We start from the raw sequence: 12,195 nt of genomic DNA on the forward strand, positions 1-12,195 counted from the left end.
CTCCTCATATTGTCTCTTCGTTCTTTCCTGGGTTCGACTTGTACTGAGATGAGCTTTTGAGTTGGTTTGTTGAGGTCGTCATCATCTGCCCGGACTTTGGCACAATAGGCATTATGGATTTTATCCCAAGTGGTTGGAGGGTACTTCATCAACCGGCTCATTAGCTTTCTGGTCGCTCTTGAACCCTCTCTACTCAACCCGTTATGAAAGGCTGCGACTGTCATCCTTTAGTCCCTCTCGAGGGATTTCTTGATACTGAAGATGTCGTTTACTCTTTTTTTGGCTTTCTTGGCCCCGGCATGCGCCGTCACGAACTTATCGGTCATTTCTTCGAAAGTTTCTATGGAGCGGGCTAGTAGCTGTGAATACCATATTAATGCCCCTCTAGTGAGGGTTTTGCCAAATTTCTTCAACAAAATGGAGGACACTTGTTCCTTGGTGATGTCGTTGCCCTTCACGGCGGTGAAGTATTGAGTCACGTGATCTTCGGGGATGGTTTTTCCGTGTTACATCCTGAGATATGGTTGAATTTTGAAGGTCTTTGGTATGGCATATGGGGTCGCTTCCTCGTTATACGGCTGTTCTACGAACCTGCCGGCGTCCCTCTTCGGCAGTAGCTTAGGGGCGCCCGATATCTTGTCAACTCCTTCTTGATGTTCTTTCATTTTGTCTCTGAGCGTTTTGTTCTCATTCTTCATTTCTTCCATTCTCTTCAAAACAGCGGCGAGGACGTCATCACCTGCACTATCAGTAACATTGTGAGTTATACCTGGCATTGGAGGGTCTGGTTGATCCCCCAGTTCGTTTCCTCGCTGTACCGCGTGGGCTCTCGTGGTTTCTATAGTTGTTCATGGAGCTTGTTTGTTGAGCACGCTTACTAAGGTATCGGTCAACCATGCTTTGAGGAGCTTTTTCATGGTAGGTGGCGTCCCTTCTCCTGTGGACGTGGAAGCCCTTTTCCATTTGGTTTCATTGTGCTACAATGAGGGGGATGCAACCTCTAGCCCTTGGGAGAGGCAGTTGGTGTCACATTATCGCCCAACGTTTCATAGCTCTCGTTGATAGTGTTCATGAGGTTGCCGGGGATGTCACCTGTCACCTTAGTTCCGTTTCGTTGGTTACCTGCCATGTAGATTTCTATACGTGCAGAGAAGGAGAAAAACTTTGTGGTTTCTTGGGTTAGCAAATCATGTGAGTTGTAGATCTAATGGAAACTAAAAGATTAGCTAAGAATTTCCCACAGACGGTGCCAAACTGTTGGACCCAAAATTTAGATATGGGTTTAGACAATTAGATTTAATAAAATAGAGTCAATCTTAGCCAATATTAATGTCCAAAAGATATATTAGCTGATTTTGTAGCAAGATAATACGTATATTATCTAAATAGCAATAAATGATGATAACACTAGCATTATTCAATGACCCAAAAAGGAAGGGGATAACATTAAATAATAATAAATAGCAACGAATGACATTTAAGTAAATAAGAACATGTGAGTCACCTGGAAAGGGTGAGATCCGTGGATATTCTTTCTGACAATGATGAATGATTGATGAGCCTTTGAATATTCGGATTGTTCTTGGATCGTGGGAAAAAGTTAGACAAGAATCTTAAGAAAATGTATATTTTGTATGTGTTCAGTAAAGCAAGATTCTAGAGAGAAAGTCAATGTGTTCTCTTACAAGTGAATATTTCATGTCTCCCCATAACTATGTCTCTTTCTATTTATAAGGGAACTTATTTCTAAAAACTCTAATAGTACATATCCAGAGAATATCCATAGTCTTATCTAAAACTAGCCGTTATTATTCTTTTTTAAGTGGAGTGCTCGTCCTCGGCCTTGACCTGTGATGACTTCTCGACCAAATCCTTCGTCTCTCGCTAGACCACTTCGACCTTAAATTCGCCTCTTGCTGAAGTCATACTGATGACACGTGGAAGCTCTCGAAGGTCCTCTTAATGCTGACATGGTTTAAACACAATTAAGTTAATTTTTGGTCCATACACCGTCAAATACGGTAACATAAATTTAGACTAAGGGAGTATTGATTTTGACGAGATATACGTATCCAGTTAAGATAAGAATGTACCCAAGTGGATAAGACTAATTTTAAGAATTCAAGTGAGGGTTTTATAATATGAAAAGAAGAATCCTTCGGGAGAGAACTAAGATGATTGTTAATTTATTACGTTGGAAATGTGCTTATTGCACTTTCAGATGCCTGTTTGCTATAACTGACGTCAATATATAATAAATAATTACCTATAACTTATAGGACAAACAATGGTAAATTGGAAATCTGATTCTTTAACTATCTGACTTCACAATTCTTCTGAATTCTGAGACTAGTTTCTTGGGGAGTGGTTGGGGGGTGAATATTCAAATACACTATCTTATGAATCATGCTAAAATGTGACAGATGTTAACAATACGATCCATAATATATATGTTGGAAAAACCAAGCATAATTATATTCTCTCTGTCCTGTTAACAGAAAAAAAAAAAAAAAAACTTAAATTTTCCTTTTTGTCTTATCATTAGTGAGAAAATGCCTTTTTCCCCACGTATCGTTAACAAGGGAGTAAAGAAAAGTGTAATTAAACTGCAATAACTAGAAGTTCCTCATTAATATAAATGTGTGATTTTGTCATTCAAGTTATGACCTTTTGGTGTCTTTAATAACAAAATCATTGGATAACTTATTGTAGATAGTTGTAATGTTTGGCCCAATATTAAGGCAATAATCACAGTCATCAATAGTGGTGGCTAAATAGATTTAAAAAAATAGAGTAGTTAATTATTCATATTATCATTAAGAATAAATTAAATAATGAACTTCTTAAAAATGGGTTAAATATAGATAAGATCTATATTATTCATTTAAAAATTGAATAATCAATGTCCAATAGATAATCAATGAGGTTAATTTTTACATTTGCAAAGACTCAAATTTGGGATTTCTCAAGTTTTGTGAGACTAAGAATTCTCTCTATTCAAGAAGTCATGGATAATATGAATATTCATATCATCCGTTGGTTAACTTATTTTCTATCCGTATTCAATATTGGTCGAGTCGGATAATTTATTTATTTTCGACCCGCTCATATCCGATCCGACTCGGCTGTTTGCTGCCCCTAGTTATCAAGGATAAACTCTGTAACTAGTTAGTTACTAGGCAGTCGGATACACGAAATATCCTGCATTTACGTAAGGTCCGAAGAAGAATCTCACCCCAAAGAGTGTGATATAGGGAGCCTACCCTAATACAAACATAAGTAGCTAGTTACTCTTCATTTAAATCTTTCGTTTCAAAGAAGAATAGATACACAACATTGCTGGTTTCCAGCCATTGATTTGTATGGTTTTTTCTTTTTAAAGGGGTTTTTGTCTGCTGAGAACTAGGGGTGTTCATGGTTCGGTTTGGATCGTTTTTTCGTAAAAAGAAACCAAACCAATAAGTCGGTTTTTTAAATATTAGAACCAAAGCAAACCAAACCAAACCAATTAAGTCAGTTTTTCTCGATTCGATTTATGTCGGTTTTTCGATTTTTTCGGTTATTTATCAGTTTTTTCTTAAATATAAGACATACACTACCAAACACATATTCCGGCGACCACATTTTCAATGTAGCACTATCAAATCAATTGCCCTTTGAGAAATCTATTATTTAGTATATTGATGATAATTGAATCAAATAGTGATGAATAATTTAAGGACTCAATTAAAAATATGTTATTTTTAACACGAAATGGATTCTTACTCTAAACAAAAGAAAACTATCAATCAAACTAGAATGTAAAGGTAAAGAACTATATTAAAAGTGCAAACTATTAGCATTTACCATAAAAATTTTGAAACTTTGTATAACAATATACACATATATAGGTTTAATAATAAATTTGAAATAGCTAATCCTATAGTTGGTTTGGTTCGATTTTTTTCTGATTAAAACCAAAACCAACCCAAATTTGATCGATTTTTAAAATTCAAAACCAAAACCAAACCAAACCAAAAAGTATCGATTTGTTTGATCGATTTGATTTGGTTTTCGGTTTGGTTCGATTTTTCGGATTTTTATGAACACCCCTGCTGAGAACCACAAGAGAGAGAAGACAGTAAATATAGGAAAGGAAAAACAAATAGGAAAAAAAAAACTCAAAATACGAAATATAAAAAAATAAAGACTAAATAGAATAAAGAAATAAAGACTTTCTCTTCAATTGGTTCAATGATTTCAATCACCAAAAAAAAAAAAAAGATTCCCCTTCCTCTTCTTCTTTTATCTACTTCATCTTTGGTTTTCCTTTCTCATCTCTCACCTTCCTTCTTTCTTACGTTCAACTGAAAAAATAGAGAGAGAGAGAGAGGATAACAAAAACTGAAAAGAAAACAAAAGACAGGAATAAGACTTCATCTTTTTTCTGTATTAATATACTTTAAACGTATATTTGCATAAGCTGGGATTAATTTTTTGATGGATCTGTAGATCTAACGCTTTCACAACCACATGTATTGCTCTGTTTTATTCAGATCTCCGTCATTTTCACTTGCCGCACTTCAGTAATAGACCAGAAAAGATAGCATATAAAGGCCTAATCACAACTGTGAGTCTTCTTTTTTCTTTATTAGGAGGCAAATTCTCTCAAAGCTGTGAACTTTGTGTGGTTTTCCGTGGGTCCATACTTCTATTTTGTTCATTTTCCACATGTGTTTTAGCTGGGTTTTGGCTTTTACAACCTTAATAATTGATCCCTTCCTTTTTTGGACGGTAATGTGTTAGTTTGACCCAGTTTTTTGCCTCAAGTTGTTTTCAAATCTTTGGAGATTTCTAGTTTGTGGTTCATTCTTATCTTATTGTTATTCCTGGTTTTGTGATAAAGCTATGATCTTTGGCTCTATTCTGTGATAGGTGAAGTTTTAATACTTGAATTTCTTGTTTATTTGTTGTTTCCAGGATAAAGGGGGAGTAGTGGTGAAGGGGTTTTACTTGGACAGGTTTTGCATCCGTTTGGATGTTGAGGAATTGGCGGTAAGCAAAGGTGAAATGAGGGATGTTATCAAAGTTGATAAATTTTTTGAGGGCATGTTGGCGGCCATCATCGGACCGTTTTGTACACACTGGTCCAGATTCAGCTGGACGCCAAGATGGACTTCTTTGGTACAAAGATAGTGGACTGCACTTGGTTGGTGAATTCTCTATGGCAGTTGTTCAGGCCAACAATTTGCTGGAGGATCAAAGCCAGATTGAGTCGGGTTCTCTGAGCTTGCTCGATTCTGGCCCCTATGGAACGTTTGTCGGGGTATATGATGGTCATGGTGGGCCTGAAACATCACGTTATATCAATGATCACCTCTTTCAGCATCTCAAGAGTGAGCATATTTGACCAGACTGCTTATCTGCCAAGTATTTATTTATTGGATAGTATTGTAGAATTAGTAGCTTGATCTTGATTACTCTGCAACTTATATATTGCAGGGTTTGCAGCTGAACAAAATTCCATGTCTGTTGATGTAATACGAAAAGCTTTTCAAGCAACAGAGGAGGGATTCCTTTCTCTGGTTGTTAAGCAGTGGCCAACGAAACCTCAGATGGCTGCTGTCGGATCTTGCTGTCTGGTTGGAGTGATCTGCGATGGGACCCTTTATGTTGCGAACCTTGGTGATTCCCGGGCTGTTTTGGGGAGACTTGTCAAGGCTACAGGAGAAGTTCTAGCGCTCCAGCTTTCAGCTGAGCATAATGCAAGTTTTGAGTCCGTCAGACAGGAATTACATTCTACGCATCCCGATGACCCACAGATAGTGGTTTTGAAGCATAATGTATGGCGTGTAAAGGGTCTGATACAGGTATGTTTCTGGTTACAAGTGGGCTCTAGACTCTAGTTCGCTATTGTGTGATCATCTTGCCTTTGAGTTAAACACAACGATCATTATTGCACCAGTATTTTATCCTCTTCCATTTGCAGGGTATTTGTGAGTTTATCACTGACTCTATACTGGCTTTTGTCTTAGGTTCTTACCCTCCGTGACTCTGAAGTGAATTAAAAGCCTGTCATTTTTTCCCTCAGTTGTGGCTTTGTCTTTGATACTCCAAAATACCTTATCCTTTTCTTTTGGTTTGCTTAATGAGGGATGGATGAAGGGTTATACTACCAATTGTATTATCTAACTGCAAGGCTAGGTTTTTATCCCGCATTATGTGCTTTACATGAATTCCTGTTTTTTGAATTAAATTTTTTCTTTACCTTGCAGAACATGTAATTATTGTTTTGAGAATGTTTCAATCTATTTTATTGATCTGTCAGATTACGAGATCCATTGGCGATTTATATCTCAAAAATGCTGAGTATAATAAGGAGCCATTGTATGCAAAATTTCGTTTGCGAGAACCTTTCAAAAGGTCCTTATTGAGCGCGGATCCATCAATTTCAGTGCATGAACTTGAACCACATGATCAATTTCTCATATTTGCTTCTGATGGTCTTTGGGAACATCTTAGCAATCAAGAAGCAGTTGATATCGTCCAAAATAGCTCTCACAGTGTACGATCCTTCACTTGAAAGCATAACATTTCTTATTCTTCTCTTAATTTATTTTTTATACAGTCATGGATTGAAAGCTGATCTGATTTCCTTAGGCGGTGCATTTCTATATTTTAAGCATATTACATACTGAAACCACATATACTGATAATTTCTCTCTTTGTAAGTCATGTAATGCACTACTGCCCTCAAAGCTTTAATTGTAACGTACTCCTTTTTTGGTGATACGCAATTGCGTTGCATCTAAAAATTACATGGTCTTCAGTAATCGTATCATGTACTCACTAAAATGTAGCACGAGCGTACCCATTCGATAAAAACATTAGTTTTTTTTATGGGTCCATTTCTTCAGGTGAGATGTCTTATTCATGTTATAAAGACATGCTGTGATAAGAAAAATACAGAAATGGCGAGATAAACAGAAGTGCACATGATGATCAAATCCAAAACTGAGCAACATATTGTCAAGGCATTGAAAATTTTCCATCTGCACTCAATTTAAGAAATAAAAATCTGACCGTCGAAAAAGCTGAGCACAAATCCTTAGCAAAGGCTATCGGATTAACAAATGCTAAACATTTATTTTGTGAGTAACAAATGGAAATAAGAACTTCAAAATTCATTGTTCCAATGCTTTAATAGTGGAAGTGTAAAAGGTGTATAGTTCTCTGCCAAATTCCCTTTTGTGTTATGTATTTCTGTGTCATACTGGGATGAATATGGTTGAGGATCGTCTGAATGTTGATGGATTTCTATGTTGAGCGTACTGAGAAAGTAATTACATTTTCTAAATTCAGGGAAGTGCTCGGCGGCTTGTAAAAGCTGCTTTGCAAGAAGCGGCAAAGAAAAGGGAGATGAGGTATTCTGATCTGAAGAAGATTGATCGCGGTGTGAGGAGACATTTTCATGATGATATCTCGGTCATAGTCGTGTTTCTAGATTCAAATCTTGTGAGTAGAGCCACCTCACTTAGAGGGCCCTCTGTATCTCTGAGAGGAGGTGGTGTGAACCTCCCGGCAAGAAGTCTGGCTCCCACTCCCACATAACTTGGTACTGCTTGAACTTATCACTTTGTTGTATACTCTGCTGTGTCCTTGTTACAAGATCTTGTAGTAGATTAATGAGAAATAACAGAAGGTGCAGCACTAATTTATTCTTTTGATGTACAATGTAATGTTTTTGGTGTTCAATGGTAACGTTTAACATGGAACAGCTTACTTCTTATTAACTTTATGAGCAGGCAAGAAGATCGAAAGAATTAACTGTAGAGATTCTTTCTCGAGGATGGACTTTTCTGCTTATTTCATTTTCTTTTCTTACTACCCGTTTGATCCAAAGGTATCTCATCACATTCATGGTGTAGAGCTGAAGCCCAACGAATGAATTATTTTCTATCATTGTTACTTCTCCCTATTTCATGCACTGTCCCAACGTTTTGGACAGTGCATGAAATGCAGCTATTGCAGCCAAAAGCCTTTTATCTGGCAACCCACAGTGTGTTGTTTTTTCCTGGAAATGGATTCTTGACTGCTTTTTTGTGGACACTGTTTTCCAGTTTGGCAACATATTTCTACTGGAGTCTTAACTTGTGTCTATCTCAGATTCTTGGCACTAGATAATCAACAGTCAAAGATTCCGTTGACAAGTTTTTATTTAGCAGTATATCATTGTTCACTAGCTCCTTCCAGAAACAGCATAATGGACCATGTACGTTATTGACATTATTGATTTATTTGACCAACAGTATATGTGGGGGGAGCAGCTGAAAATTGACCATTTCTCCGTGTTGTTCATAAAAGTTCTCTCTGGACTTTCGGGTCGTTATTTAATGATTTGTTCAGCTTTTTCCCTTCTCTGAATTCACTGGTTAATTCATCCATTATTTAATGCACTTGTTGTGCAATGTTTTTGGAGTTGCACCATTAAAATTTCATGATTTAAGTTGCTATTTGCTGATTAATACTAACTGGAATAATTGATGATTATCATGGAGAAGGGGTGGTAAAGCATCTCCCTTGTGATTTGCCTTACTCAGGAACATATTGTTGGTTCATTCTATTGTGGCAATCTTCTTCCTCCAAATAATTATGATATTCTACATTCAACCGAAATGCAAGGTTATAATTAAAAGGCTTCTGCCATGATTGCAATATACAATTACAAAGATTATAAGATTCATGATAACTTGACAAGTTTTACACTGACTATACCGCAATCCTTCTTTATTAGGGCTTAAAACCGACAATGTTAGCAAAGGTCCCAAGTCGGGGAGAAATTCAAAAATAGCCAAATTTAAAAGTGATCATTCAGAAATAGCCACAGTTTTAAAAGTCATCAAAATTTAGCCACTTTTCATGTAAAGATAAATCTGAATGAAAACACTATTCAAAATCCGGAAAATACTCCAGCATAATATACTGCAATTCCAGTATAACATATAGGAACTTCAGTATTATTATACTGGAACTCCATCATTTCCAGTGTACTTTCCTGGAACTCCAGTATATTATATTGGAGTTCCAGCAAAGTATACTGGAACTCTAGTATATGCTGGAAGTTAATACACATGTGCACCGAACTCCAGTATATTATACTGGACCGGTCTTTGTTGCAGCAAAATAGTGGCTATTTTTCAATGATTTGAATGACCGGTCTGAAAAGTAGCTAGCCCGTGCTATTTTGACCCCAAGTTACTTCAGCTGGGCTTGGAAACCGATAATGAGCAAGATGACAAGTTACAATAGCTGACTGCAGTATAATGCCTAAATTCTTTTGCAATATAGGATCAGGAAGATGTGGAATAATACTCAAATATCAATATTTCAACTACAGAATTGAGATTGTATGGATCCCTTCCTTTCTACTATTCCGCCAATTCAAAGAAGGTGAGCGAACTTTACTGTCAAATGGTGGTCATTTTTAGATTTCCATTCCTACACACAACCAAATCAACCTAAATATACTGTGTCTTAAATTAAGCAAACTTTAACTGATATTGTATGTTAGCCTAAACTCTTCGTTTCCACTTGTGGTTGTTTCCTCGGAAGTTCCTGTCAGATCGTATGAGTCGTCTTCAATGCTTATACTATAGGCATCTAAGCACCTCAAATTCGCACTACCAAAGGATAGGTGATCTATGTCCATGTGAAACCTCTGCAACCTAATGCCATCTATGCTAACTGAGCTTTGAGAATAATCAACTTGTTTCGGTTGATGGTTTCTATGACCCATTGATCCGATTGACAAGCTAGCTAATTTTAAGGAACCATTTGAAGGTTGTTTATATATGATATTTTCTGCAGAAAAGAGGGCAGCCTCCAGTTCTTGCCATACTTGAGTCATTGTAGGCCTTTCTCTAGGGACTTTGGCCACACATTTCAGACCATGTTGTCCCATTTTCAACATCATTTCCATGTTGCATTGTTCCATTAAGAGATTAGCATCTATTATTTCGTCGATGCTTCCTCGTTCCAAGCTAGGTCTTGCCTGCATAACCAACAAAGCAGGGAATTCTATGAATCTACAACTTCATCGTATGGAAATAGAATGTTTTGCATATTGCAGATATTAGGATGCTAAAATCAAGTCTGAAACTTTCATTACCCAATCAATAATGTGAAAATTAGGATGACCTCTGCTTTTCTCGACTACAGGTCTAGCAGCAACAAGCTGCAGTAGTATAACACCATAGCTGTATACGTCGGTGAATGAAGTCAAGTGGAGAGATGAACAGTAGGCAGGGTCAAGGTACCCTGGTGTCCCCTTTATCTGACTGCTAACATGTGACTGATCCCCACTGGGACCCGATTTCACAAGCCCGAAATCTGAGACCTTGGCCTCAAAGTTCTCTCCTACCAAGATGTTGCTCGGTTTTATGTCCCGATGAATTATACTTGGTTTGCTTCCTTCATGCAGATGAGCTATACCTGGGATAGCAAGTATTAACGTGTATCAAAAGTTTGTCCTCTTATCTTCTATTGATCTACCACATCAAAGCTGTGAAAACTTTACCTTTAGCAGCTCCAATGGCTATCGTCACTCTCTGCCTCCATGTTAAGCTCCTTCCTCCCCTCCCTACAACAAGCATTTCCAAAAAAGTTTAATTTCAGAAACTAAGCAGGATATCATGAGCCTAGAGTTTGGAACTTACCCATGATGTAGTCTAGCAGAGAACCATTTGGAACATACTCATACACCAGAATTTTTGCTCCCTTTCGCCCTGTTGATGCATAAAACAAGATGAGCCTTATAAGTTTGGCTTTATTTTCTCATCACAGCTGCTTTTGTCTGAATGTTGAAATTTCTTGGCTGGTGAGGAAATAATATAATATTAAGTATCATGAATGTACCAGCTTCTTGGCAGAACCCCACCAAACTAACGAGGTTTCTGTGCTTCACTTTTGAGAGCAACCTGATCTCTGCATGCAGATGCAATCGTATCAATTACTACAATTTTCAATGCAGTGACGGCTTCTAAAGAGAAGAAGTTATTTCCAACTACCATTTTCAAACTCTTCAGTGCTGGTGTATGATTCAGTATGTGCCTTCTTTATAGCTAGTGTTTCCTCCCCATCAAATGTTCCTCGATAGACATTTCCAAATGCACCAGAACCAACCAGACAATCTTCACTGAAATTATTAGTTGCCTTCTGTAATTGTTCCAACTGGTACCGCTTCAACATTAGTTGTTCAGCTTTTAAAGTTCCTAATTACCCAGAAATTGTCAGTAAAGGAAGATCAAATCTACAGAAGCAGATATCAAAGATGAAATCATCAGATCAATCTAAATACAACCAGTTCCGAAGAGACACTGAAGCTGATATATATGTCTCGGTTTGCACCTATATAAATAAAAATAGATATCATTTTTATTTATATTCCTTGATTAGTTTATCTTCAACAGAGTATCTGGCAATTGGAATGCTGAATTCTCAGCACATTGAAAACAATGCACTGTCAACAATTTGACAGTAACTTACTAGTAATTCGTCAAAGGACGGATCCCAGTGCGTAAATTCTGGATAAATACTTGGAGGATTAATTTTTCAATATCCCATGATGAAGAAAGTAGGAACTTGTGGTATCAATGAATGATTCACTAACCTTTTTGGTTCTCTGGTAACCTAAAGCATGCATACAGCTTCCTCTTGAAGCAGAAAAAAATTGAGCAACCAAAAAGTACTATCAAAATTGCAGCTGATACTACAGCCCAAATGTGTTGCTGGCTTTGAAAGAAACCTTGACTCATTTTTCTTTTAGGTTATCCCACTTCTCTGCTAGCCTTTGCATGCCTTATTTTTCTTTGCGTTCAACTGCTTTACTAACTGGGCAAAAGCAAGAATAGGTAGGCTGTAATACTTATTCAAAAGGATTAGTATCTCTGCCGGCTATCTATTCATTTGTTGTCTTCATGCCAATCCAGACTAGGTCAGTTATCCTTCTGTCCAAGCGGCACATATAGCCAAAGAGTACATGCAAACATGCATATGCGCATAGAAATGTAGAATTATTCACCTGAAAATGACTTCACACTAAAAAACCAGAGAATACAAACCTTGTTTCATACCATATAAAGATATATGTATGTATATATATATATATATATATATATATATATATATATATATATATATATATATATATATATATAT

General features: G+C 36.9%; 2 protein-coding genes across 3 annotated transcripts; one reads left to right on the forward strand and one right to left on the reverse strand.

Moving 5' to 3' along the window:
• The first annotated feature begins 4,252 nt into the window (after window positions 1-4,252).
• Window positions 4,253-7,823, forward strand: LOC109217934 (probable protein phosphatase 2C 60). Of its 2 annotated transcripts, none has more exons than XM_019382231.1 (5): window positions 4,253-4,609; window positions 4,960-5,375; window positions 5,482-5,849; window positions 6,308-6,544; window positions 7,342-7,823. In XM_019382231.1, exons 2-5 carry the CDS (start codon window positions 5,057-5,059, stop codon window positions 7,588-7,590), a joined length of 1,173 nt encoding a protein of 390 aa, XP_019237776.1. In that variant the 5' UTR covers window positions 4,253-4,609; window positions 4,960-5,056; the 3' UTR covers window positions 7,591-7,823. The 2 variants fall into 2 exon arrangements, with proteins under 2 accessions (XP_019237776.1, XP_019237777.1); XM_019382232.1 differs by lacking the exon at window positions 4,253-4,609 and adding an exon at window positions 4,648-4,773.
• A 1,515-nt stretch (window positions 7,824-9,338) lies between these two features.
• On the reverse strand, window positions 9,339-12,083 carry LOC109217939 (receptor-like protein kinase HERK 1). The gene is made up of 6 exons (XM_019382237.1): window positions 11,046-12,083; window positions 10,894-10,962; window positions 10,695-10,763; window positions 10,556-10,618; window positions 10,148-10,470; window positions 9,339-10,030 (listed from the first exon to the last, which is right to left on the reverse strand). Exons 1-6 carry the CDS (start codon window positions 11,224-11,226, stop codon window positions 9,530-9,532), a joined length of 1,206 nt encoding a protein of 401 aa, XP_019237782.1. The 5' UTR covers window positions 11,227-12,083; the 3' UTR covers window positions 9,339-9,529.
• Between the last annotated feature and the right edge of the window lie 112 nt (window positions 12,084-12,195).

This window comes from Nicotiana attenuata, unplaced genomic scaffold (genome assembly GCF_001879085.1).
Source record: "Nicotiana attenuata strain UT unplaced genomic scaffold, NIATTr2, whole genome shotgun sequence".
NCBI lineage: Eukaryota > Viridiplantae > Streptophyta > Magnoliopsida > Solanales > Solanaceae > Nicotiana > Nicotiana attenuata.

Excerpts from the sequence above, each read along its gene's own strand:
- LOC109217934 (XM_019382231.1), top strand. The coding sequence starts at position 5,057 with ATGTTATCAAAGTTGATAAATTTTTTGAGGGCATGTTGGCGGCCATCA. Across the intron at positions 5,376-5,481 it reads CCTCTTTCAGCATCTCAAGA|GGTTTGCAGCTGAACAAAAT; the intron begins GTGAGCATATTT and ends TATATATTGCAG. Across the intron at positions 5,850-6,307 it reads GTGTAAAGGGTCTGATACAG|ATTACGAGATCCATTGGCGA; the intron begins GTATGTTTCTGG and ends TTGATCTGTCAG.
- LOC109217939 (XM_019382237.1), bottom strand. The coding sequence starts at position 11,226 with ATGTTGAAGCGGTACCAGTTGGAACAATTACAGAAGGCAACTAATAAT. Across the intron at positions 10,619-10,694 it reads TCTGCTAGACTACATCATGG|GGAGGGGAGGAAGGAGCTTA; the intron begins GTAAGTTCCAAA and ends TGCTTGTTGTAG. Across the intron at positions 10,471-10,555 it reads AGCCATTGGAGCTGCTAAAG|GTATAGCTCATCTGCATGAA; the intron begins GTAAAGTTTTCA and ends TTGCTATCCCAG.